The sequence below is a fragment of the Hydra viridissima genome, unplaced genomic scaffold, assembly GCF_058129835.1.
Source record: "Hydra viridissima isolate aposymbiotic clone 2 unplaced genomic scaffold, HvirCarnegie_v1 scaffold_1, whole genome shotgun sequence".
NCBI classification, from domain to species: Eukaryota; Metazoa; Cnidaria; class Hydrozoa; order Anthoathecata; family Hydridae; genus Hydra; species Hydra viridissima.
This window is the reverse complement of record NW_028324300.1, coordinates 25,733,957-25,761,508: the sequence shown is the minus strand read 5'-3', so window position 1 is coordinate 25,761,508 and position 27,552 is coordinate 25,733,957. Positions and strand designations below refer to the sequence as shown.

Sequence of the window (27,552 nt, the reverse complement as noted above, 5' to 3'; positions counted from 1 at the left end):
CCCAAATTGGTATTTTATTAAAATTACCAATATCAAAAATATGACATGACCTTATCTACACATTTGTAAAAGTGATGATGCCTAGCCTAACACTTGTGTGAATGAAGGGGTTCCGATCTCATGCGGACCTAATAAATGAATGATTGCTTAAAAAGCAGCTGGGTTTTTAAGACAATGTTCACCCTCCCCGTGATAGTGTGATACCTAGAACCGCTGCAACATATCATTAAACCTTCAGTATCACGAGGTTATTCATTGATACATCAAGATTGACCAAAAATTATTGCTTTTGGAGTTAGTAAGGGAAAAATTATTGCTTTTTTAGTTCTAATGTTATACTGACACTTTTAGCTATAGTTAATCAAAATAGTTAAAAGAGCAGCTTTATGAAAGTTATTACGTTGTATTAAAAATATTTAACCTACAAAAATCAAATAATGCTATTTTTTTATAAATTGATGATTAAAATGCATGAAAATATGTCCTTATCAAAATAAAAAAGATTTTCTATGATTTTATTTTTTATGTATTTAACAAGTTTTAACTCAATTTACTGTTTTTTTGTGTATTTGTAGTATAAAATGTTAGTTTCACAAGCAAATAATGTTAAAGTTTACAATCTCTCATCTGGGAAATCATTACCTGAATGGATTTCTGACAGAAAAAAACGACAGCTTTTAAAAAATGATTCTGACTTACGTAGAAGAATTGAACTTATACAAGACTTTGATATGCCAACATCATCAAATTGTGTTAAAGTTTCACCTGATGGTCAATACCTTATTACTACAGGTGTATATAAACCAAGATTGAAATGCTTTCAAGTTGATCAATTGTCATTAAAATTTGACAGATGCTTTGATTCAGAATGTATAAAATTTGAATTCTTGGCAGAAGATTTTTCAAAACTTGTTCTTCTTCAAGCTGATCGCTATGTAGAAATGCATGCACAGTATGGGCGATATTACAGAACTAGAATGCCTAAATTTGGCAGGGACCTGGCCTATCATAAACCCTCATGTGATCTATATCTTGTAGGGGATGGTGCGGAAGTGTTTAGGTTAAATCTTGAGCAAGGGAGGTTTTTGCAACCATTTGATTCTGAAGTTAATGAATTAAATGTTTGTAAAATTAATCCTGATCATCAAATGCTTGCATGCGGATCTGAAGATGGAAAAGTTGTATGTTTTGACCCCCGATCTCGATTAAAAATTGGTACTTTAGATTTAGCTACATCTGGTATTGAATTAGGTGATGGCATACTTCCTTCAGTAACAGCTTTAACATTTAGAAATGGATTGGAGATGGGAGTTGGCACTAGTAGTGGTAATATCATGATTTTTGACATTCGAACTAACAAACCTCGTTTAAACAAAAACCATTTATATGAACTTCCAATCAAAAATATAGTTTTTCATGAACTTAATAACAAAGTTCTCTCAACTGATTCAAAGATCCTCAAAATTTGGGATCAAGAAACTGGTGAGAATTTTACTTCTGTAGAACCTGGAATTACAATAAATGATATGTGTGTTTATCAAGACTCTGGCTTGATCTTCTTAGCAAACGAATCTTCAAAAAACTCTGTGTATTACATTCCTGCTTTAGGTCAAGCACCTAAATGGTGTTCTTTCTTAGATAGCATAACAGAAGAATTAGAAGAGTCTGATGAAGTTCTAGTTTATGATGATTATAAATTTGTTACAGATGTGGATCTTGATAATTTAGGTCTTGGCCATCTTCGGGGTACAAATCTTGTCCGTGCTTACATGCATGGTTTTTTTATTGACATGCGATTATACCACAAAGCTAAATCTATTGTTGAACCATTTGCATATGAAGAATATAGAAAGAATAGAATTAAAAAGAAAATTGAAGAAGAGCGTGTTAGTCGTATTAAAGCTAATAAAATGCCCAAAGTTAATCGACAGTTGGCAGAAAAACTTTTGGATAGAAGTAATAGAGAAAATGATCAAGCTAATGGTAACTTTTTTTTTAACTAAGTCCATTTTTCTAACCAAACTAAAAAGATAATTATGTAAATGATTTGTAATCAGGTCTAACTTATTTGAAACCATTAAACATTTAATATTTATCTATAATTTAAAATGGAAATTTATATACAAAGTTAAAACTATGTAATAATGCCAGTATTGGTATAGTATTGTCAATATTTATAAATAGTTATATATAAATATCATTTAGTAGTACAATAGTATATATAAATATTGTTAAATTACCGCTGATATTTATAAATTATGTATTGTTTAATAGTGTAATATATATATAAATAACATTGTTACATAATTAAAATTTGATGCTTTAAGTTTTTTCCTAAAATCTTTTTTAAAAAATTTTTCTGTTCTTTAGAAGTATCCAATCCTCTTGGTGATGATCGCTTTGGTGCTATGTTTGTAAATAAAGATTTCCAAGTTGATATGGAAAGTGAAGAGTATAAACTTCTTCATCCTGTTGTTTCAAAGCATGAGAAAGAAAGGTTAGAGCAAAGGACCAATGTGGATGATGATGATTCAGATGATAATCTATATCCAACTCATGAAAACAAAACCAAAGAAAAAAAGAAAAAAATGACTAAAAAACAGAAAAATGCTTTTAAATTATATTCTATGCAACATGAAGACCTGAAAACAAATGGTTTTAAAAAATCTTCTGCAACACTTGGTGAAATGCTTTCTCGTGACGATCATAAAGATGTTGTTAAAGAATCTGGAACCGCTTTAGGTAGCAGAGAAATGACATTTAAGCTTTCACAATCTAAGAGAGATATAGTAAAGGAGCAACAGACAAAAATCCATAAAAAAGAGCGTAAAGATGTTAGACGTTCTGCTGGAAAAATTGTTGCTAGTGAAAATAAACCAGTATTTTGGCGTGGCAAAAAAGTTAGATAGCTTTATGGTTTTTAATAGTTATAGAAATTATTAAACAATAAATATTGTTGTTTTTAAGAATATTTACCTGTTCCTATTAATCCAACAAGAGTAATATTTACATAGTTATGATTTAATTACATCATCTTGTATCACCTACATTTATATGCTTAACCTTATATGTTATATCTATATTGTTCATAGTTCACTTAAGGCTCTGAGTTGAGTGCTCACCATATTTTTATTATAGAATGTTTTTACAAATTAATTTATTAATTTCAAATTTCTGCATTGCTGTGAAAGATGTTAGTTGCTGTGAAAATCATGAACAGCTGTGAAAATTGTGCACTGCAGTGTCTTCCAAAAATCCAAAGTGAAATGTGTTCCTTTGTTTAAACATAATGGAACCAAATAGACTTTTTTTTTTATTCCACTTTCTAATTTACAACTGACAATATCACACATAAGAAATGTTTTTTTTCTAAAAATCATGCTTAATAGAGTCCATAAAAATGAACTTTCAGTGTTAAATTTTACCTTTCATCATTATGAATTACTTCTGGTGAACTAAGATCTGTTAGATTTATTCTGATTTCAGTTTCAATAGAGTTGTATGAGTTTGTTTTAATGTTATGAATTAAAAACTAATTTAAAAAATACTTTATCAACTGGTTGATTAAATGGTCTAAGTATAGCAACAAACTTTAAATATCATAATAAGTATCATATATCATGTATATCTTATATATGATGCATCATTTAAGGGTGTTAAAACATTCAATGTGAATACATTGACAACTGTTAATATAACAGTAAAGTTTGATTTAAAAAAAGTTCTGGTGATGATTTGCAAAGAGTTATATAGGTGTCAATGGATAGACCTAAACTTAGGCATTATTTTTTAAAGATGTTGAGGACCAAAAGGACACCAATCTTACTGAAGTGGTTCATAGTGCCACATTTAAGTTGCATGCAGTTATAATGCATTTTAAGAAAGGTTACATAGTTGCATAATATTAAGTAGTTGATAAGAACCGGTTAAAGATTCTCATCAACTATTTACTGACAAATAAATTGTAGTTTACACTCATGACAAAACTATTGCATAACTAGATCAAAAAAACTTCCTCTTGCATTTCTGGCCTGTAACAAAAAAAAAAAAATTTTTTTTTAGTTAAGTTTTTTATCTTTGATTTGATTGGGGTTTAACAAATTTTTAACAACTCTTACGTTTTTATGAAGAAAATTGAAGCTATTTGTTAGGTATCCGACTGATTCTTTCTATTAAAGTAAATATTTTATGAAAGTTTTAAATTGTTTTAGAAGTAAATATCATTTTTAACCTAATAAATACTGTGTTACAGTAATTCCTTAATTTTAAATACATATTTATTTTAATAATACTAATAAAGAACCTTACAAAAAGTCTCTTATCTCAATAAGCTTGTTCTTGTATGAAAACATGGCTAAGAGTTTTTTTAAATGTGGATTCAGTATTATTAACAGCATCATAAAACATAATTGAAAATTCAATTCCATTGTTTCAAGAAAGTTTTTTGACCATATGAAATCTATTTACATATTTACATATATTTTATTTTTCATATTTACAAATATTTTATTTGGTTATCTGCTCAATCTTGTCAAAAAATATTAAAACCAAATAAGGGTACTTAACATTGGTAATAGGTCTGTTTTAAAACCAAATAAGGGTACTTAACATTGGTAATAGGTCTGATTTGAGTTGTTTGCTACTGCATTTATCACCATGATAGGGTCGGGTGGGAGCAGCTCAAAGTTGCTAACCCTGTTTTATGTGCAAAGAGTTTTTTTCATAGACTTGTATTTAAAATTTTTCTGTGTAAATTTAAATTTAGTAAATACATTTCATACATCTGTATGTTTAAAAGTTTGAGGAATTTTTACTATTTTAAACTAATATCAGGTCAATTTACATAAAATATGTCTGCTCCTTCTCTTACCTTTGCTGGACGTGTTGCTGTGGTAACTGGTGCTGGAGGTGGTCTTGGAAGAGAATATGCACTGGAGTTTGCCAAGCGTGGTGCACAAGTTGTTGTTAATGATCTAGGCGGCAGCTTTAAAGGGGAAGGTAGCAGCACATTACTAGCAGATAAAGTGGTTAAAGAAATAGTCAATGCTGGAGGTATTAGCAATGTATATTAACTTGATTTTTTCTTGTATTTATTGTTTTAAATATTTTTTTAAAAAATATTTTTAGTGGTATGTAACAATACTTAAGTTGCTTTTTTTTTTTTTTTATTACTTTTTTTTTGGTTTCCAGGAGAAGCTGTGGCAAATTATGATTCAGTTGAAAATGGTGAAAAAATAATTAACACTGCAATTCAAAGATTTGGGAAAATAGATATTCTCATTAATAATGCTGGGATTTTGAAAGATCGATCATTTTCAAAAATATCAGATAAAGAATGGGAACAAGTTTTTAAGGTAACTGAAAGTGTGCATTTTAAATAAGCTCGTTTCTAATATGTAAAAGTTTTGAAGGTTTCTTGAGATTTTCTCTTATAGTTAAAATTCTTCCTATTAGGTACATGTTGATGGTGCATTTAAGTGTACACAGGCTGCTTGGCCTCACATGCAAAAGCAAAAGTTTGGACGTATTATTATGACTAGTTCTCCAGCAGGTTTGTATGGCAACTTTGGTCAGGCAAATTACTCTGCTGCAAAAGCTGCATTAATTGGGCTTATGAACACACTGAGTATTGAGGGTAAAAAGTTCAATATTCATGTTAATGCTATTGCACCACTTGCTGAAACACGAATGACTGCTGATATTATCCCTGGTGTTGGGCTCCTCCCAGAGCATGTAGCTCCTTTTGTTGTATACATGTGCCATGAATCCTGTGTTGATTCTGGGATTATCCTAGAAACTGCTGGAGGTTTTGCTTGTAAAACCCGGCTTCAGCGCTCTCAAGGCTTACAGCTGCGAAAATATATTGCTGACAAACCTACTGTTGAATGCGTTCAAGAAAATTGGGCAACTCTTAGCGATTTTACTTTTTCTTATAATCCAAAATCTGTGCAAGAAGCTTCAGACAAAATAATGGCATCAATTGGAGAGCTGTCTGCTGAGCCTTTACCAGCTTCAGCAAGTTCACTGGAAAAAGCCAAGTCTTATAAGTTCCCAAATGTATCAGTCATTTATGATCAAAATGATGTTATTAAATATGCCTTAAGCATTGGAGCTAGTTTACCAGAGGATAGTCTTTTTCTGTATGAAGGTCATAATGATTTCAGTGTTATTCCTACATTTGCTGCAATCCTCTCTCAGGTATTTGTTGATAATTTTGAAAAATGTTCTTTTTTTCTTTAAATGTTTTTGTAAATATTTAACATGATTAGAAAGTTTCAGATCTTATCATTTTCTTACTTTGACATCACTCTTTTTATTTCTCATAGAAAGCCATTTTTGGTAAATTGGCTGAAGGAAATATTCCAGGAATGGAAGCACTAGATCTATCCAAGGTTTTTTTTCTATTTACACTCTTCTTTCTTGTTTTTAATTCTCTAAGACAAATTTAAAAACAAAATCCTAAAATAGATGTTTTTTATTTTGTGCAGGTTTTACACGGTGAACAGTACATTGAGCTTTTTAAACCGATACCTACGTCTGGACAGTTTACAGCTAAAGCCCATATAAGAGATCTTCTTGATAAACGCAAATTCTGTCAAGTTATCATTGATGTTGAAATTTTTGATGAGAAAAAAGATTTAGTGTGTTTGTCACAATTTGTATTGCTCTTTATTGGAAGTGGAGGAATCGGTCATAAAGGGAAATATGCAGGACAGGTAGACCTTTCCTTTTTTTTTTAAAAGTTGTAGCATTGTAATTTTATGTTCAAACTTTGATGACGTTAAAAAAGACTCAAATGAAAAATGTTGTCTCAAATGAAAAATGTTTTGGTTTATTTAATTTTCTCTATTTAAAGTTTTTTTTTTTTTTTTTTTTTTTTCTTCATATATATATATATTTTTACACTTTTTAAAGACTGATTTTTCATTATAATTTACTCCTTTCATTATAAATTTATTTATTTTAAAGATATTAAAAAAGCAATGTGGCTAAAAATGTTGCTTATGTACTAAAGTTAATGTTGATTGCATGAGAAGACTTTTTTTTTCTCTCAATATTCAATACTTTTTCTATAATTCGCTGTTTTTTAATTATTTTAACCTATTTCTAAATATTCTAAGTAAAAAATATTCATATTTTCATTTTGCAATTTGGAAAGTGTGTTTGCTAAAAGTATTTTGTAAAAAAACCTTGCTAAACGCTAAATTATTGGTGTTCCTATTTTGATATGTTTAATAGAGAACAACATTGCTTCCTCCAAAACGAAACCCAGATAGCATCATTGAAGAGGTGACAAGTATTAACCAAGCTGCTCTCTATCGTTTAAATGGTGATTATAATCCTCTTCACATAGATCCGCAGATCTCAGCTATGTTAGGTAAGCAAGTTTTAAACAGTAGTGATGATGAATATTTTTTTTTTAAACTTTTTATTTTATTTTATTTTTTTTTTGTTTTTAAGGTTTTGAAAAACCTCTCCTTCATGGTCTTTGCACCTACGGCTATGGATTACGTCATGTTTTAAAGACTTATGCAAATAATAATCCTTCCTCTTTTAAGGCAATAAAAGCCCAGTTCTCTAAGCCTGTTATACCTGGCCAAAGTGTTGTGACTGAAATGTGGCATGAGGGCAGTCGTGTTTACTACCAAGTAAAAGTAAAAGAAACAGGGGATGTTGTCATCAAAGGAGGATATGTTGACTTCACGAAAGATGTATCTTCGGTGGATGCAAGTGATTTCTTTGCAGAAGTTATAGAACGTCATTTTGACACAAGATCTTTTTTAATGGATATTTTGAAAATCTTGCTGAGTTTAGTTATATGATACTTTTTTCTTCTAGAGCAAAAAAAATGTTTCATCCAGCGCAAAGAATGACGGGATAGATAATTCACTGAATGCATCAGCTGTGATGAAAAAAATCGAGGAAAGCTTAAAGGCTACACCTGAGGCGGTTGTGAAAAAAATCAAGGGATCGTTTTTGTTTCAAATTACAAAAAATAACAAATTGGCAGGTAGCAATTTATTAAAATACGACTATGCTAAAGGTTGAAATCTTTTTTCGTACAATTCTTTTCAGATTTTTCTTTATTTATTTGCCATTTTTTTAAAGGCGAGTGGTTGATGAACTTTAACGAATTCCCCATCACGATTATTTATGGCGCGCCTAATAAAAAAACTGACGTCACCATAACGATTAGCGATGACGATTTTGTACTCTTAGCCTCTGGAAAACTAAATCCTATGCAAGCTTTTATGCAAGGAAAACTCAAGGCTACTGGAAAAATAATGTTAGCTCAAAAACTAGGTGACATATTTAAATCACTAGCTTCCAAGCTCTAATAGCATCATTCATTCCTTCAATGATGAATTTTTCTTAGCTGTCATAGAAATGCAAGAATATAAAACTTTTAATTTTGTTAATAATGATTGGAGTGAAAGCGAGAGAAGATAAGAAGACGTTTAAAAGGTGAAAACGATCATTACGAATAGTGAAAAGGTTTGTCCGATTTCTATAAAGCTTTCACGAGTTCGCTATGGTTTAGATTAGTGTTTATTCGCCTTTGATCTTTTGAAGCTTTTGTCTGGCTTAATTTTTGTCTCGCTTACTCTTTGTTTTGAATTTTTTTTGTTACAAAATGAATGTAATACAAATGTCTTTTTCCAGAAATTAAAACTTCATTTTCACCAGAGATTTTCTGTTTCGAGTAATGAAGTTCATCCACTTTATAACATGATAAAATCAAAAATTTATTCCTTAAAAATATACAAATTTTTTTATGTATATTTGCAAATTTGAGTTTCGAAAACAAAACTGATATTGATTTCTCAGTTAATCCATATAGTGACGTTTAAGGGAATTGTCAAAAATCCTGGGAAGTTTAAGGCAATTGTCAAAAGTCCTGGAAAAATCTGGGAAAATTTTCTGTAAAATCTTTTACAGTTAGGGATATCTTAAAATGTTTTTTCTAATTTTTAAAATGATGCAATACAATAAATATAGCTAATAAGGATAACTACAAGAGTCATCATAAGGATACCTATAACAGGCTGTCAAGTTATCACTTTTTGTATTTTCTTATTGGTCTTTTTTGTTATGTCATTTTTTGTCTTCAGTTGAAAATTAAAAAAAAAAAAAAAAAAAAAAAAAAAAATTAACAACAAAAAAGGCCAATAAAAAAAGGAAATAAATAGAAGAAAAATGACAACTTAATAGCTTGTTATAAGTACTAAGCAAAGCAGACTAACTTATGTTAGTGCTCACAAACCTTTTAGAATCTAGAGCCAATTTCAAACTCCAAAGAACATTAAATCAAATCAATGTACTATTGATTTGACTTAATAAATAGCGTTTTTAAAAATCGTCTTAATATTACATTTCTCAAAGCATCAAAACAACGGGAACCGATTATTTTAACTGTTTTTTAACTTATCTACACTAAATTGGGATGATATTTTTAAACAAGCAATTTCTAAAAGCAAATTTAAAAAAAAAAAAAAAATCATGTTTTTTAGAACATTGGCTGTTTAGTTTGCGGAACACTGGCTTAGATGTTAAATTATTGTTATTGCTAAATTTAGTTGGTTTAAGAAAAATAAAATATAAGTTAATAATAATAGTGCTAATATCAGTCTACAAGTTTTCTCTTCCCCTTCCCCCTTCCCTCCCCTTACCTCAATGGTATTTTTTGACTTTGTCACCCTTCCAATTAGTTTAATTTGTTCTCTCACTTTTAAGCATAAAAGTGCGAGATCCATAAATTCGACTAAAATTGTCTGCTTTATTCATATAATTTTCATATGATTTTCATATGATTATCATATAGAACTTAACTGTAATAAATTTGTAAAGTTCTTAACTTTATTGAATTACTAAAACGTAAAACTTATTTTTAAAATGTTCTCCTTTACTCTTCTTCTTTTCCTTTCTTTGACTGGGGATCTGGGTACTCGAGGCGCGGCACTAATTGCAAAAGAAAGCAACTTTAAAAATTTGCTAATTTTTGCAAAAATAATGATTGAAAGTAATGCTTTCAATATCAACTGAAAAAGATTGCAGAATACAAGATATTATTTACAATGTATATGAACTTTAAAAACGGTAATACAAAAGTAAACAAGTAAACACCTTGCCAAATTAACGACTTAAAAATAAAAAAAGTTACAAAAGCTCAAGTAAAAGTTAGAATTCTCTTCGATCGTGTTTTTTGGCGTATTCTCTTCGATCGTGTTTTTTACGCGTGTGCTCTTCGAGCGCGTGAATTTCAAAACTCTTGTCAACTTATTTTGTGAAAAGTTGCTCGGTCAGAACTATTTAAATAAGTCTTAACATAGTAACACTGACAGGCGCCATTTTATAAAGATGCATTAATTCTCAGCATTCTAATGTTTGTTGCACCTCATTGCTAAAAGTGTCACCAAACTGAGATTAAGTCGGCTTTCAACAGTATTTATTACAGCAAGTATAGAATGAAATTACATCGGTTCTTTTAAAAGTCAGATATACGACGAAAGAAAATGATTCGGTCATTCTCTAATAAGAAAAATCTCTTTGTTTAATGTAAAAAAGACTCCTTTAAATATTGAACAAATATTTCCAGCAAAACGTGTTTAGTTTTAAATTATATTGTTTATTTATGGTTTACAAGAAATAATACAACTACTAACTAAACGAACTATTTTTTATTTTGTAAATAAAATGTTAATTATTCTTACTTTGTTTTAAAAGCGGATGAATTTGAAGCGCTTGCGGTTTTATCGTTGTTCGTTTGAAACTTACGTTTCTGTTTAAGATAAATTGGATTGGAGCAAACTTTTGATCATATCCAATTACTTTTACTCTTTTTTTCAATGGCGGCAATTCTTATTCTTCATTAGTTGGTTAATTGCAGCTATTTTACAAAGAAATTAAGGTTTCAAAAAGTATTTCAACCATCAACACTTCATCGAATGGTTTTGGGTCTTTATAGCGTAAATAAGTACTTTTTGCTGACCCTTTTGCTGGGGTAAAATTTCTTTTTTTGTTCGACATCCAAAGAAAATATTGACAAACAGTGTGAAACTTTTTACTAACTCCAAAGAAACCATCTACTTGTTGTAAAAGAGTTTTGTAGATAAGTTTTTAGTGATTTGGATTCATCGCTTCTTCAAAACAAAAGATGAATCTTCTACCTTAGAATTATCAGCTTAAACTTTTTACTGTGGCAAAAAGCATGTGAAATGGCAATGGTTTTATTTTTTTTTAAAATGGGAATGTTTGGTGTTAGTACAGGGCTTATCATAGGCCGTTCCGGCGTAAAAGTTGATATTGAATTTATTTCTTACCAAAAAGACAACAACAATTCAGTTTCTTACCATTTGAAAGGAGAGTATTTTGATTTTGGAGCGATGTTAAATGCAGAAGGTTTTTTATTACAGGTAACTTTTAATGATTTGCATGCACGGAGGATTTGATGAAAATGGACACAAAACTCATAATTAAATCAGTGAGTTCAAACTTATATTGTTTTTTGAACTCACTGATTCAATTATCATTGTTCATAACACTGATAATTGAATCAGTGAGTTTAAAAAACAATGCTTGCAGAAAGGGCCTTCGAGAAGGGGGAGGTGGGAACAGGAGGCAAGTTGACCTGGGCGCCAAACTTGAAGGGGCGCCGGATGACACATCGTAAACATCAAAACTTTAAATTTTGAAACTTCTTGGCTTGAAAAGGGGCACCATTGACGCTCTCAAAGGCCCTGCTTGCAGACATAAGAAGTATTGGGAAACTCAGTTAAGATATGTCATGAAAAATTTTTTTCATATGAATATAAAGAAAAATAAGTCAAAATAATTAATAACTTAAACTGACAAGATTATTTTAACCGTTCAAATTTAAAATGTAAATCCAAACTGAGAATCCTTGAAATTTTAAGTAACAAGCTCGAGTCACGTGAACATTTAATGAATTTGGAATAATTTCTCTGTTTAGCTTGTAATACTAAAGTTATTCCTCAAAATGTTTGCTAAACCGTGGGCTCACTTGATTCGCTAAAAAAAGAGCGAGAGACAGAAGCAGTGCAAAGACTCAACACTTGTCTTCGAAAGAGGATTTCTGAATTTAACTTAATTAGGTTACACTAAACAAAGTACTCAAGAGTGAACATTATTCTTCTATTGGTGGATTCTGTATGGGTAGCTCACAAACAATGACATAAGACTGGTTTGAATGCGCATTGAAATAAGAAAGTGTGAACTTGAAATATGCGCATTAAAATAAGAAAGTGCGAACTGATAAATATAAGTTCAGCACTGTTTAACTAAAGCTTTATTGCGGTCGGCGTGAAGTTTTCTCATTCTTGTTGTCGACCTTAGATCAATATTTTAAAACCTGTTTCAATGCGACAAACAATCAAATCAAAGCCCTATATTGCATGAATTCAAAATATCCTCAAAACATTTTTAATGTTAGATGAATTTTCATTATAAGTCTAAACTCAAGGTAAGAATAAACATTAGTTCAAAGTTCAATAAAGTTATCGTTAGCTGTAACGTCGTTAGGGGGTGCGGCCTGCACCGGGTGACACCATCAAGGGGTGGTACCAAAAAATAATAAAAAATTTGATTTATTTTACCAAAACCTACTGAAATACACCAAAAATCTAACGAATTCTAAAATCAAATTCTAAAAATAACTAATTCTAAAATCAAATTCTAAAAATAACAAATTCTATAATCGAATTCTAAAAATAACAAATTCTATAATCGAATTCTAAAAATCCAACGAAATAAACATTTATTTTAAATTAATTTAAATATTAATTAATTTAAATAATACACGTGGTTACACGTTGTTAATAATTACAAGCATTACTATATGCGGTTATAAATGGTACAGGAATACTTCTTGTAATGTTTAATTAAATTGTTGAATTAAAATCATACTTCAAGCTCATCTGGTTTTTTTTCTTTTACATAATGTTAATTTTAACCGTTTTCAAGGGGTGACACCATCAATGTCCGCCCCGGGTGTCACCCATGTTAGCTACGCCACTGATCGTTAGGCCTGGTATTGAGGTACTTACCTTTAAGTGCTAGAGTTTGTTTTGATATTTACCAAATAATTGTTCCAAAAAGTAGTTCCAAAAAAGTAAACTCAAAGTATTTAAAATAATCCAATAAATACATGTGTCCATAAAGGATATTTTACACAAACAATGCACAGAATCTTATCTTTTTCTAACATTTTTATTTCTGGTTGTATTTTGAAGTTCATTACAGATTTTATTATAAAGTTTTCATAAATTTACAATTAGCATAAAAAGTCAGTTTTTTTAAATAAGAAATTTGACGGCATGGGGAGGCTTCAGCAAGGCCGATAACACTTACAGCTCAAAATGATCAAAACCAAAACTCAATTTTCACAGATAAAAATTTAATAATGACATTTACTAAATTCTTAGAGCACTCATCGTTTAAGTTATTTCGGGGAATACAATTCAAAATTATTTTGAAAAATTTAAAAAACTCTTTTTTAAATAATCTCCTTCCACCTTAAATTTGTTCTCTACATGAAATTTCTTTTATCAATTTCATAATGGTCTATCAGTTTCGATTTCATTTCATAAATATGGCGCGAAACTGCTTAAATATGACATTCTGATTGTAAATCCTTGGATTTTTCGATCTTCGTAATTCCATAACTACTTAATGGGTTTAAATTCAGGGATCCATGTGGCTGGTCCACAATTTAAGGAATTTGGAAATCCTTACAGGTTGGAGATAAGGTTTGTAGGATCAGCGCCAAGACGGATACTTAAGAAAAGTACTAATACATTTGGACGTCTCTTAAAATGTAAAGATATGTGGTACTTAAGTAGTCCAGAAAAAAAAAAAACGAGTAAGATTTTACATTCACATTTCAGTCTCACCAAATTTGAAACTAGTGTAAGTATAAAAATGTCTCTTTCCTTAGACAATTGATTTTTTTTTTTTTCAAAATTGTCTTTGGCTAAATTATTATTTAGCCTTTTTTTATAGATTGCATGTAATAAGGGCATCTGGAACCCAACATCGGCTGTCAACTGGTGACCTTTTAAACGACGGCGCAAAACCATTAGGACACCCAAATTTGACGAGCAAGTCTTTTTCCTCTAAACTATTGTTTTTAATTACTCCTATCCACCAATTTTGTTGCCTGGATGTTTCCAAAGTTGTGAATTAAAGCAAATTATTTGACACTGCATTGCTTTGTTCCAATCAAAACAAAATAGCAACACTTGCATTTATTCAGTTTTACTTTTTTTTTCAAATTCATGTTTCATTTAAGATATTATAAGAAAATAGTAAACCTGAAATAAAAAAGTATTTCTAACAATTTTTTTAAAGATAATTAATGGTAATATAAATATTTTACCTTTTCATAGTCAAGTCGTTCAAACTGATGGTAACTACATATTCCAGGTGTGGTAGTTTTGGTATCCAATTGTTCCTTAAGATTGTTTCTCACCAAAGTCAAATCTTCTGATACCTTCAGTATTTTTATTGCAATATTTACACTTTTTTTTTGGAGAAAAAGTATGATTACCCATATCTCTATCATTACCTAAGCGCTAGTTCTTTGTAGTCAAACATTAGTTCTTTTTTGTGTATTAAGTTTGAACTATCTGTTATTGTCTGCTGATTAAATTCATTATCATTTTCTAATTCTCCATGTAAATCATGAAGTTTTTCAACCAATTCATTCATAGTTGCTAGACATCTTGCGCATTTCCACATCAAACACTTTTTATTATATAAGTCACAAACAATGTAAGGAAACAGTTCTTTCTATGTCACACCAAGATGATATAAGCAGTTTGAAGTTCTGATGAATGGAACACATGCATAGTATATTCCTAAAGCACTAACAGTTATACACCACTTTGGTCCCAATGTGCAAAATCTTGAAAACTTTATTTTTATTTCTGGGTTCTTGGTTTTGAAGGTAAAAAATAGTTCCTTTAAGTTATTTAATGCTGATGTTTCTGCATGCTAACATTTTTTCTTATGCTCACATAGTCCTTTTACCAGGAATTATATAGCTGTGTTTATCATCTTTGTGAAAAGACTTGACTAGCTTAATTGTTGCATCATGAAGAGTTTTTCCTAACTTAAGAAAATTCTTCAAACTTTCTGTAGAGATACTGAATTTCTTCAAACTTTCTGTAGAGATATTGGAAACTAAAGCATCAATAATTCCTTAACTAAATGTAAGGCCATAAAAAAAATACTCTGTAAAATAGTAACATCTAATCTTTTAGAGAATTGTAAGTTTTTTCTTTTAATCAAATTTTTTCTAGAACTGTAGTTGTTAACACCCTTTTTTAATGTCATAATTAAGTGCATTGTATGGGTCCTAAAATAAATTATGTTGCCTTCTAATAAGAGACACAAAACTATAATTTTCAAATTCAGCAGGTTTAAAACTGATGCTCTCCAAGTTTCAGGATTGCAGCATTAATAAAATCAGCATATAAGGGTAATAGTAAAGGGAAACACTTTTGGCTCTTTTCCACCCCCATTTTTCAGTCAAAATCAAACAAACTTCAAATAGCTGTAAACTCTAAACAAATAGAATTTTACAAAAAGAATTTTACAAAAAGAATTTTACAAAAAAAAATTATATTCTTCTCTAAACTATTTGTACCTATATTCAGCAATTTTGTTAAAGTACGGTGCAGATTTTTTTTTTTTTTTTTTTTGTGAGTGTGTTTTTTTTTTTGACATGAGATGTAAATAATAAATTTTCTATAACAATTTTATTGATTAATATTCAAGTTATTTCTTTAATTGAAATTAGGTTTTTCAATTTGTAATATTCCAGTTATTCTATTCAGTGAAATAAAACTGAATGATGTCAGATTTTGAACAGGTTTTTACAAAGAAATTGAAACTGCAATATTTAATTGAAGAAGTATTAGGTTATTGGTATCAAAATGTGTTGCGCTATCTATATATCAAATCACACATCTCTTTCTCTTTATATATAAAACTCTTATACATATGTATATAAAGCACTTACTGCTACATGATAACTAACATCTAAAATGTTAGTCTTAATTCACCAAGAATAAAACATAATGATAGCAACAACCTAATGTATATCAGTTATTTGTTAAATTTTCTTTAATAATTCTGCTAAAGCACTTTACTCAATCAATAAAAGTGATAGTAAAGTATATCATTTTTAAATAATTTTTCTCCTACCATAATTTTCATATTGTCTATATCTTATACCTAAGCTTTGTATTATAGGCAAAAATGTGTAATTAAACCTGAAAAAAAAAAAATGTCTTAAGGACAAATTTTAAACAATCAGGTAATTTACAGAATGCTGGAAAATTGTGAATTGATTTTGCTCCTTATATTTTACTAAATTTGTAAGATTTTACCTACTCAATATATAATCCGTTTCCACAACATAGTTATTCCAATTTGCATGTGGTTACTCATATTCACATTTTTAACACATAGTAGCTGTGTACCTATATCAATTATTTCTTTTTTGATTTTTGTTATCAATAAAAAATACTTAAGTACTTAAAGAAAAAAAGTATTAATGTAAAATAATCCAATCAATTTTATCGACTTTTGTTTGAATTTCAGATTTACATTGAGAAAAACTGCTCAAATCAAGAATTTTCAATCCCTAATGTTGGTGGATGGTTTGGAATAATAATTCTTTATGATCATGCCATTTGCACAGCGCTCTACAAAAATATCAAGAAAGCATTTGCTAAAGGGGCCCTGGGTGTTTTGCTCATTGTTTCAGATGAATTATTGAATAAGGTAATTTTACCAACTTTGAAAACTAAATAACTGATTCCTAATTACTTACTATTGTTAGCATTATAGTATTACTCTATCTTATAATTATGTGATTTTTTTTTTAATAAAAACACTAGAATATATTGCAATGCTATTTGTATTGCAAAACCATTTTAGCAAAGTGATTAAGTTACACTGTTGCTTTTTTTTCCATACTTAAACTTTGTTGTTTGATTTCTTTTTTTCTTTTTCAATTTTTATGATTAAAACTGTTTTATACTTTTTTTTTATATAATTAAAATTGATAAGATTTTTTTTCATTTAATTTTTTAGGTTAATTTAATTAAAGGTTCCAGTTTTAAGTGCTTGACAAGTTACAGTGCCAAAATAATAAGATTCCGGTTTTTAGTGCTTGACAAGTTGCAGTGCCAAAATATTCAAAATACAATATAAATACATCGTGACTTAATGTTTAAACATTAAATCACAAAATGCCATAAAATGTGTGTATAGTATTTTTAACTTTTGCAACTCATCTTCGTTTTAGTTTTTCTTTCAACATAAGATAATTTTAATTTTCTAAATGGTCTAAAGACATGACCTTAACATTTGACCAAAAAATCAAGGATTGTTATGTTTTTAAAGAGAATATAGAAAGATATTAATTTTGTTTTTGAAGAAACATAGTAAAGTGTTCTTTAGTTTAAGCGAAATCTTTTTCAAAAACTGCATTGCTTTGAAAAAGATAAAGTTTAGTATACTAAGCTTCTGTACAGTAAATTAATTTAGAAAAACTTTACAAAAAGCAGCGCAAAAAGAGAGAGGACAGTTTAAGGTTACACCTTAAATAACCTTAGAGATTTAAGGTTATTTATATGAGAAGATATTAAATCAAAGAATCCATTTTAGGTTTAATTCAAACAGATAATTTATTCTCCAAGGCCATAAAAACTTTCATTTTTGAAACTTAAATTTCAATTTCAATTTAGTATTGATATTCAATTTTCTAAATGAAAAATATTTTCACTCTGTCATTTTTCTTCACTGTTCAGAACTCCATGTAAAAGGACAAAATGTTATATGCATCTGTTTAAGACAGAGAATATTTATTTAAAATTCAATTATTTATTTTTTTTTTAAGGAGGACTTGACCAGAATTTAAATTTCTGTTTAAATAAATATAAAAATAGATTTAAAGAATTCAAAAATAAAAAAAAGCATATACAACAATTGAAGACTACAGAGGAAGACCCAATATTGTCCATTTTTTCTACTTTTAAGAAAAATGGAAGTTTGTGTTTGAAGACTTCAGTACTCTTTAATGTGAAACATTTTTAAACACCTTGATAATACTTAATAACAATGGTTTTTCACTTTCAAAGAAATAAGTAAGCACCAGTACATGATAAGAAGAATGTAAATACAAAAATTTGTGAAGTTGGGGCTCTATTTTTCCCTAGTCTTCAATTATCTAGGCACATAGTTAACAGTCTCTTTCAATCAATTGAAGGTCTAAAAAATTATTGTTGCTATTGGTATTGATATAACTATTATTGTAATTGTTAAAGTTATTATTTTATTTTAGTATAACAAATAATCAATAATTTTTTGCTATTTTAACTATCTTAGTTTTTTAAATCAGGAAGGGATACGAGCCATGGCAAATAGAATAGATAAACCTGTTGTAATTGCACACAAATCTTCAAATGATATGGATAACTTTTTTAAAAGGTAAAAAATTTAAAAGGATTAAAATTTGTAAGCTGTCAACTTCTATTTCTATTACTAATTTATCATGTTAAAGCATTAAGGGTGGAATGCAAGAACCGAACTTCAAATTTGAAGTCGAACTTCAAACCTTAAGTGCGACTTGAGCGAATGCACAAAACGAACTTCAACTCAAGTCAGACTTGAAAACCGCTAAAAATAGACCTTTTTCAAGTCTGACTTCAAACCAGACTTGAGAGAGCAAAAATTCCTTCCAAATGCAAGAACCCGACTTGAAATTTCAAGTCAGACTTCAAATCTCAAGTCTGACTTGAACGAAATGCAAGAAGCGAACTTGAACTGAAGTCAGACTTGAAAAACGAGAATTTTTGAATTTTCAAGTCATTTTTTCAAGTCTGCTCCAGACCAATCTTGAAACCAAACTTGAAAAAAAAAACAGACCGTCATTATCATTTTGCTGATGCGTAACAAAACTTTACTATTACTTTATAACTTATTACAACCTTTGCAAGTATGAAAATGAGTTTTTAACAAGCAAAAGTAGTTACTTGGGCATATTGACCTAATTAATCTAGAAGGTTACATTGTGAAAGTATATTTTTAAATGAATTCATTACAGAAAACTGAATATTAACATTGCGAAAACGTGTGTCTTTTAAAACATCCTGTAACTCGTATGTAATAATTCAACATGTCATATTTTGATGCCATTAGAAATGTTTATTAGCTTTTTGAAATGTCGAACATCCTAGCATTATAAAAGGCTGTTGATTAAGGCACATTTTTGTGATACAGTATAAAAGTAAATTCCATTTAGTAATAAATAGTTGCAGTTATACAAAGAGGTGATACGTGTAAAAGGAGTAAAAGAGAGTTCATGAGAAGTAGTTACAATTACATGAAGTATTAAAAAAAACTTTTTTTTAAATGTTCAAAAATGAATCGGTATGAGCTGAATTTTAGAAGAAGAAGAAGAAAAATATGCCAAGTCACATACCAAGGTTTATTATTGACAGAGCTAATCCTTTAGAAGTTTACCACGGTATAGAATTTAAAAGGTGCTACAGATTTTCCAATAAAAACCTTTTTAATATTAGCTAATGACATTATTAACAACAATGTTAACAATCGAGGGTGCCCTCTTTCAACTGTACAACAACTGGCTATTGCATTTCGGTTTTATGCTACTGGTTCATTCCAAGTGAGTAGATATTCAAAAAACGGTATCAGAAAATGGCACCTTCTTATTGTAGATTTTACATTACGTTTTTAAATAACAACATTTTATACCAACAAATGATTATAACAATAAATAAACTCTTTTAGAGAATAATAGGAGATTTGGAAGAGCTAAAACTCAACTGTTTGTCCAGTGGTTTAGAACATTTCAATTCAAATGGCTAACAAAAGATATCAGTACATAAAGTTTCCAACAGAAGCTGATTCTTTGATAATTCAGCAAAAGTGATTATAAGTTTTCATGGATATCTGATTTTGCTATTTCATACAAACTTCAAACTTTTCTTAGATAAAGAAAATATTTATATTTATCAACCATTATTTAGATTTTACCAAATTCAAGGATTCCCAGGATGTATAGAAGCAATTAATGAACACATATTCCTATAATAATTCCTTGTGGAGAAAGCGCAGAAATTTATCGAAACAAAAAGGGATTTTTTTTTTGAATTGCCAGGTCATTGCAGGTGCTTCATATGAAATTTTATCTGCTTGTGTTCAATGGCCTGGAATTGTTCAGGATTCATTTGTTTTTGCTAACTCAGCTATTAAACAAGTTTTAGAAGCTCGCCAACATGTTCATGTTTCAGGTGATTCTGGCTATCCTTATAAACAATATTTAATGACACCTTTTTCTAACCCAAAAATGAAAATGAAATCAGATACAATTACAACTTGAGAAGTACACCCATGTTGAATGTTGTTGTTGAATATTGTTTTGGTATATCAAAAAAAAACAATCCCTTGTCTTAACATTCCCTTAGGAACAAAACTGCAAAATTCCATAGCTATAATAATATCCTGTTTTGCGCTTCACAACATTGCCCTTCTACAAAATGATTATTGTGGAGGCAAAGAAATACAAAATAGCAATGAAGAATGTGGTGCTAAAGCATTCACTAAAGATATTTTTGCAGAAACAAAGCAAAAGTCAAATTTCAGACTTATTTTTTTAAAAAAAAATTTGTGTCTGATAATGGATAAAGGGTCTAATAACAAAAACATTATTTTCAAATATTTATAATACATATTATTTCAAAAGAATTACATTTTATATTTCAAAATAGTATTATATATGAAAAAAACAATTTCACTAAAAAATAAAGTGATAAATTAAAACATTCCAAAAACAATTTGGATCTGATATTGTTTGAAAATAATAATCCTCACATAGAATAATTCTGTTGTGTTGCTTTTTTAAAACTTTGTGAAAATTTTAACTGTGAAAATTTTCACAAAGTTTTGTTTGTATTGTTGCTTTTTCTGGAGAGAGTTTTTTTTTTATATGATCTATTTCTATTTGTTTTTGCATTAGTTCTTTATCAAGATCATGAATTTCATTATATTGCTTTTTTGTATTTTTTTTTTATTAAGAGATTTTTGTTTAACGTTAAACTTTGTTCTTTTTCATGTGTTAATGAGCAAGATGCTATCAATGGTTTTTAAAAGTTTTCTTTTCTGTTTCTATAAGTGGCCCAATAATTTCAGAAGACCTGTCTCCATATGTGATCTCTATTGACTTACATATGTAAATGGTATACTTACATATGTAAATGGTATATATATATATATATATATATATATATATATATATATATATATATATATATATATATATATATATATATATATATATATATATGTACACATAGTATTATGTAGTATTAGTATTGAGAAAACTAATTTTGTTTAAAGTAATTTTCTCAGTATTTTAAAAAAAAACCCATTATTTTCATTAAAGTATTAGTAAAAAGATAAATAAAAATACATTGTAGTATAGTATCATCCCCAAAAAGCGTCAAAATAAGATTCTGCATTTTCTAGAACATTTCCATGTATTTTAATTCAAATGGAATCTGTTAAAATGGAGAAATCAAGAGAAATTGTCTTGATCACTTAAGTGGTACATATGACCAACCGTTGTTTACCAACAACTTAGGATTTGGAACTGAAAGTGCCAAGATGAATTTGTTTTTCTGATGAAAAATACATAGCAAGAACTTTTTTTTTTTTTACTGTTATTAACTTTTTATTTAATCGTATACTATACAAATATCATTACACGGAATTTGTTTCAGTAAAAGGTTTTTCCCGTAAAAAAAATCCATTACCGCTATTGGTTGCGAAGTGCATTTTCCGATAAACGCCCTAAATTCAACGCCTCAACTATTTTTCAAGTTCGACTTTCTCAAGCACGAACTTGAAATTTTCAAGTCTCGTTTACGCATTCGCTCAAGTCAATTTTTCAAGTCTGACTTGACAAAGTTGAACTTGAGATTTCAAGTCGAACTTGACTCAAGTTCGGTTCTTGCATTCCACCCTAAGAGTATGTTATGTATAAATTATACTTAGATTATAATGCATGTTATGCATAATTAAAGCTAAATTATTTAGTAAATTTAATTTGTTATAAGTAATACATACTATTGAAATGTAATTTTGTTAACTGGAACAAGGAGATGCTAGGGCAGTGTCTCCTTATTCCTGTTTCTTCATCTCCTAACTAAAATTAGCAAAAACATTAAGGAATGATTGTAAATAGTTAATTTGCTGTGTTTATGAATAATTCTCAATTTTGTTATACAATTGTATAACAAAATTGAAAATGATTAATAAAAAATTCAGATTTTAAAATCTTTAGAAAAAAAAATGTAAATGTTGATTTTATTGGCAAATTAATTTTAATGTTTAAAATTTTGATAAGTATAGCTATTATATTTTATATAGTGTATTTGTAATAAATTTATTTTATGGATAAATATCTTAAATTAATAGTAACATAATATTCAGAGTTTAAAATATTTGTTGAAAACCTAAACTTTTCCAAATTTCAGTGGTGAAAATTTCTTCGTGAGATTTAATATGAAACCAAACAATTTTTTGGAGAAATATGGTTTTGAGTTATCTCCTAAATATTTTGATTTGGGAAGTTTCATGGCCTTCTTTATCATTATCTCTGTTATCTGCATAATAATCCTAATAAATGTAAGATTATGAATTGCATTTATTACATGTGTGTGTGTGTGTGTTAGTGCATTTCAGTTTTGTAAACTGCTGTATAAATTTGCAAATATTTATATTTACAAATCTTGGCTGATTGAGATTAGTTTAGTAGTAATAGTTATCATAACTTTGCATAATAATTTTTTTTTTCTTTTCGCAGGTAAAATGGCATCAAAAAAGAAGTTTATTTTTAAAAAAAACTGTCGCAAAAAAATTGCAAGAAATGCAGTTGCGAAAATTTAATGCAGCTGAAAAGAGTTTTTGTTGCAACAAAAACTGTTCAATTTGTTTAGAAGAACTGGAAGATGAAATAGAAGATGGACAGGTTCATTTTATTCACTTTTGGTTTACTAAGTAACTGAATTTTTTTATTTATTTATATGATGTTGCTAGCCTCTTCCGGATGTTGCACCTAACAGATGACACTCTTTTGCCATAACTATTGTCATAGTCCCCAGATTTAGTTCAGTAAAATTTTACCTCCACCAGGGAAGGATTTTATTATTTGAATAAGTCTTATGTGCACATGTTTAAGTACATATCAAAACTTTACTAAATAAAGTCACCGTTGCTTCATTCAAAAGCCAAATAGTTATACAGTTTAAAGTAGTTTCAAAAAAATTTTTATTACATTAAAAAATATGTTAGGGTTCCTAAAATTATGAAAGTTTAAGTTTGAAAAGCTTAAAAAAAACGGCTTTTTAAAATATTTTTTGTTTATAATTATTATATTATCACACATTTGTTGGTGTGTTGAGTTAATACTTAAGTGTATTTTTTGTTAATATTTTGTTAAATTTGTTTGAAGTTCCTTTTCTTGTTGTTCTGCTTTTTCTATTTGTCATTTTATTTATATCAGGACATTTTATTTACGTCAGGATATTCGCATTCTACCTTGTCAACATGAGTTTCATCGATCATGTGTTGATCCCTGGTTAATTAGCAACTACACTTGTCCTTTGTGCATGTTTAAAATAATTGGTATGGCTTACAATTCTTTAAATTTCGCTTTTTTAAGTTATGCCAACAAAGCTTTTTGGAAAAAATAATTTAGTATATTATTTTTATTTTTATTGCTGTAATATAAATTATAAATCTTCTTTTTTACAAATTTTTTAATGCGCTTATTTCAAATATACAGATTCGAATAGCTGCAGAAAATTTGTTCGAAATTTATTCTCGAACTGGTCTCAATACAATAGAAACCAAAGCATTGTTGAAAGCAGTGTTGTCTCAAGTTCTCCAGATCTCCACTCATCGCCTTTTCAATCGCTACAACATATCAATCCGGACGTATAGCGCGATTTATGTATAATGAGCAATTGCAGAGAAAGATGTTATAAACCTTTAAATCAACTGAGATTTCTCTCGTGTTATCCTAATTGTTTAAAGAAAACGGATCACCGATGCATATGTTTACAACCGGTAAAACAACGTGAAGTGCACACTTAGTGGTGAAGCGAACGGACTCAAGTAAGTTCAAAGGAGATTAACAGGGTCACTCCGCAGCTCGGCAATTGACGAGGGTACACTTTTTAAAAAACAGTTTGTTTGTTAAATATTTTATCAAAACTATTTACTTCGATGCAAATCACTAGAAAATACTTTTAAAGTGAAGAATACTTTTGTTAACTTCTGTTGTCCTCAAAGCGCTATAACTTTAGCCACCGTGAACATATTCATATTTTGCAAAAAACTGGTTTTTTTTGCAAAACTTTAGCTTTAGTGTTCCTTAGTGAAAAAAACTTGTTAATTCTTTTCATAAAACCAGAATACCACTGGCTTTACAATTTTCAACCCAGAATAATTTTTTAAAATTGCTTTTCCATACTTAAATGCAAGCTTTCTAAGGTGTGGTTTTGACAAACCATGATGGATATATAAAGATTGATAAAGAATTGAACCTCTTCTTCGTTTTACTTAGCCTCTTCTTCGTTTTTAGGAAATACTGTACAAACAGCGCATCGGTTTAAATATCCACATTCGAATTCATTTTTTTCATAATTACTCTTTCAAATAAATGTCCTAGCTAAGTTGTTCTACTTTTACCAAACTGTCGTGTTTCAGTCCGACCTGGAAATCCATCTTTTATTAGTTTGCTTCTGCAGCAAGAGTCTATATACATTTCCAAAATCACTGAAGAGTACTTGTAAATTAGTATTCAAGTGACTAAATCTACTTTGTTTAGTTTTTGCAAAAAAATAAACATCTCATAGTAAATTAAGATTCTCATGTATATCTCATAATAAACCAAGATAATATATATATATCTCATAATAAATCAAGATAAATTGCACAAAAATCCTCCTTAGATAAATTACACAACACCTGAACATTTAAGAAAAATAACTTGATTACGAGACTTAGATTAATAACAAAGCTACCGTAAAATTTCCACCCGTAAAATTTTCTCCTAAAAACAACCACGGGAAAAAGTGTTCGCCCTAACCCTAACCTATGGTCCTGGATTCAAAACAACTATATGGTCCTAGGTACAAGATTAGATGACCTCACACAAAATGATGTTTTCTAAACATACTTTATACCAAATTTAGAACTGTCCTTAACAAAGCTATGTACTTGAACTCAAGAAAATTATTTTTTTTAGGGTTATAAAATAATAAAAGAATGGAACATCAAATTTGTACTTTTGACTATAAAAAAATATTTTCTTATCATAACTTGCCTTGAAAAAGTAAATTGACGTAGAAATTAACATTCAGCAATTTAAATGGGTGGCTCTATGTACACAAATCTCTCCTACTTTAGTCTTTTCCTTTAGTAGCTAATCGCCCGATCATGTCTTTTCATTCTGCATTTTATCGCACGATCATAAGTGTTTCAATTCAATAATTTATACCCAAGCCTAAACAAGATGTCTAAATAACTTTGCAAGCAGACATTTAGAAGATTTTCTAGAAATATCTGTGTCCACTGAGTAAAATTTAATAGTACTTATATGACCCCTCGCCCACTCCTCTTCCTTCTCCATCCCACCCCCTTTTCTTTTGAACGTAATAGTTAAAGATAAAAATTACGTGTTTTCGTAAAATTAAACGAACGCAACAATTAACATTATCAATTAAATTGAAAATTAAAATTCCGCCTAGTAACTTATTCAATTAATTCATGCCTTCAATTAATTTGCTCTAAAGAATCCGTTATAACTGTCGTAAATCAATTAACTTATTGAAATTCTATCTAGAATTTAGAATAACAGAAGTTCTAGATCACTATTCTCTTTTAGTAAAGACGGCAGTATAATCACTTTAAAAATTTATACGATTAAATATCTTAGAGCCTCTTAATCAGTGAGCTCAACCCCCTGGGATTTGGTTTTGTTTTTTATCTCAGCTCTGCTTTATTTTTTTAAAATTATATTTCTGTTCTAAAACCGTTTTGTTGCAAACTTACCTCTGTTGCAACTATCGAAGTTCGTAACACCTTTTTGTGCGAAATAATGTTAGTAAAAAGAAAGGGTGAGTTTTAAATAAGTAGATGCCCATGATGACGTAATATTTTCCTACTTACCTTAATAGGCCATTAAATTACCTATATATTTACCTATATAAAATATAATATTTACCTATTTAGGCGTGCAAGTGAATAGACTTACATGCGTAGATAAAAGTTTATTTTTGTATTCAAGTTCAGGAGGTCATCGACAAACACTTAGTAATGCATAAGAGAAATAAGTATACACTTAATGGATATAGAGATTTTTTTAGAACCCTAAAAAAATGGTAATACCCAGGCTGTAAATAAAAACAGCATCAAATATTTTTTAACGCCTGGAGTATGGAGCAGTAAAGATTTCTTTCTGAAAGCATACAATATTAACGAAGTCGGCCACAAGAGTCCAAGGAACAACGCAAGGGGGTTGCGTCGCTTCTCGTTCTAATTAACCTTAGAATTGCCACCAAAAATGCTGATTTAAGTGTTATTGAAATGGGCGCGTGTAGACAACGAAATGAAACAATTCTTATTGGAGTTCACCTTATAGGCTTAGATATTAAGCATTGTTTTAACTGCCAATCAAAGACATTTTACATCTTTATTTTTTAAACGAGTTTTTTGTTTGTTTGTTAGTAATTTATTAAAAATGTGTTTATAACTAATATTGCTTTTCTGGTAATTAAAAGTATAAATAGAATTTGATTGTTTTATCTACAGTACGCCACCATAGGAATCAATTTTATTTATAGTGTGCCGTCATAGAAACAATTGTTGCCTTTGATGGCATATTTGTACCTTTTTCATAATCTTTAAAAAATAAAAAATAATTAACAATTATGACAGCGATTGTTAATTTGTATATTGTAATACACACATGGCACAAATTACTTTCAAGATTTCAGGCAATGGATAAACGAAGCGTCCAAGTTAAGTATGCCACCATGTGGCCAATATAATCATAGGCACTTTTTTCCTATTCTTTAAATGTTATGAAAATATACATAAAGACAACAAAGAAATATAACAAAACTTTTGATCAAAATATTGGAAAAACTAAATCGATTGGGTAATATAAAAGAAATAATTTTTAGTCAAAAAGTAAAATGTACGCCGAACATCTGAATGAGTACAATGCTTGTCGTTCTTATTCCGTTATAGCGTGTTGTCTGTAATGTTCAGATTAAATGACGTAATAATATGTATTTGATTTTAATGATTACATTATCCGGTTTGGCACTTAACCGGATATCTTCAGTACTGTCACTTTACCGGATTGTTACTTAACAAAAATATAATTAAACGTTGAGAAATGATTCTTTTGTCAAAATCAGTTCTTTT

General features: G+C 29.0%; 3 protein-coding genes across 12 annotated transcripts; all 3 read left to right on the top strand.

Annotated features, from left to right (window-relative positions):
* The first annotated feature begins 168 nt into the window (after window positions 1-168).
* On the top strand, window positions 169-2,951 carry LOC145192068 (nucleolar protein 10-like). Its single transcript, XM_090085248.1, has 3 exons — window positions 169-298; window positions 576-1,983; window positions 2,371-2,951. The coding sequence occupies exons 2-3, from the start codon at window positions 582-584 to the stop codon at window positions 2,907-2,909; spliced, it is 1,941 nt and encodes a 646-aa protein (XP_089941374.1). The 5' UTR covers window positions 169-298; window positions 576-581; the 3' UTR covers window positions 2,910-2,951.
* A 1,389-nt stretch (window positions 2,952-4,340) lies between these two features.
* On the top strand, window positions 4,341-8,684 carry LOC145192067 (peroxisomal multifunctional enzyme type 2-like). Of its 2 annotated transcripts, XR_016451813.1 has the most exons (10): window positions 4,795-5,052; window positions 5,191-5,354; window positions 5,455-6,198; window positions 6,327-6,392; window positions 6,489-6,716; window positions 7,240-7,378; window positions 7,462-7,727; window positions 7,840-8,011; window positions 8,110-8,466; window positions 8,518-8,684. XR_016451813.1 is itself a non-coding variant. In XM_080069226.2 (9 exons), exons 1-9 carry the CDS (start codon window positions 4,851-4,853, stop codon window positions 8,337-8,339), a joined length of 2,211 nt encoding a protein of 736 aa, XP_079925352.2. In that variant the 5' UTR covers window positions 4,341-4,850; the 3' UTR covers window positions 8,340-8,684. The 2 variants fall into 2 exon arrangements, 1 of the variants encoding a protein (XP_079925352.2); XM_080069226.2 differs by having other exon boundaries at window positions 4,341-5,052; window positions 8,110-8,684.
* A 1,977-nt stretch (window positions 8,685-10,661) lies between these two features.
* LOC149894106 (E3 ubiquitin-protein ligase ZNRF3-like) lies at window positions 10,662-24,390 on the top strand. Of its 9 annotated transcripts, none has more exons than XM_090097005.1 (8): window positions 13,572-13,879; window positions 14,020-14,117; window positions 16,627-16,809; window positions 18,431-18,519; window positions 22,590-22,740; window positions 22,919-23,083; window positions 23,637-23,739; window positions 23,900-24,390. In XM_090097005.1, the coding sequence occupies exons 4-8, from the start codon at window positions 18,446-18,448 to the stop codon at window positions 24,055-24,057; spliced, it is 651 nt and encodes a 216-aa protein (XP_089953131.1). In that variant the 5' UTR covers window positions 13,572-13,879; window positions 14,020-14,117; window positions 16,627-16,809; window positions 18,431-18,445; the 3' UTR covers window positions 24,058-24,390. The 9 variants fall into 9 exon arrangements, 6 of the variants coding, with proteins under 6 accessions (XP_089953103.1, XP_089953112.1, XP_089953095.1 ...); XM_090096999.1 differs by having other exon boundaries at window positions 13,572-13,926; XR_016455350.1 differs by lacking the exons at window positions 13,572-13,879; window positions 14,020-14,117 and adding an exon at window positions 10,662-11,414 and having other exon boundaries at window positions 23,618-23,739.
* The last annotated feature ends 3,162 nt before the right edge of the window (window positions 24,391-27,552 follow it).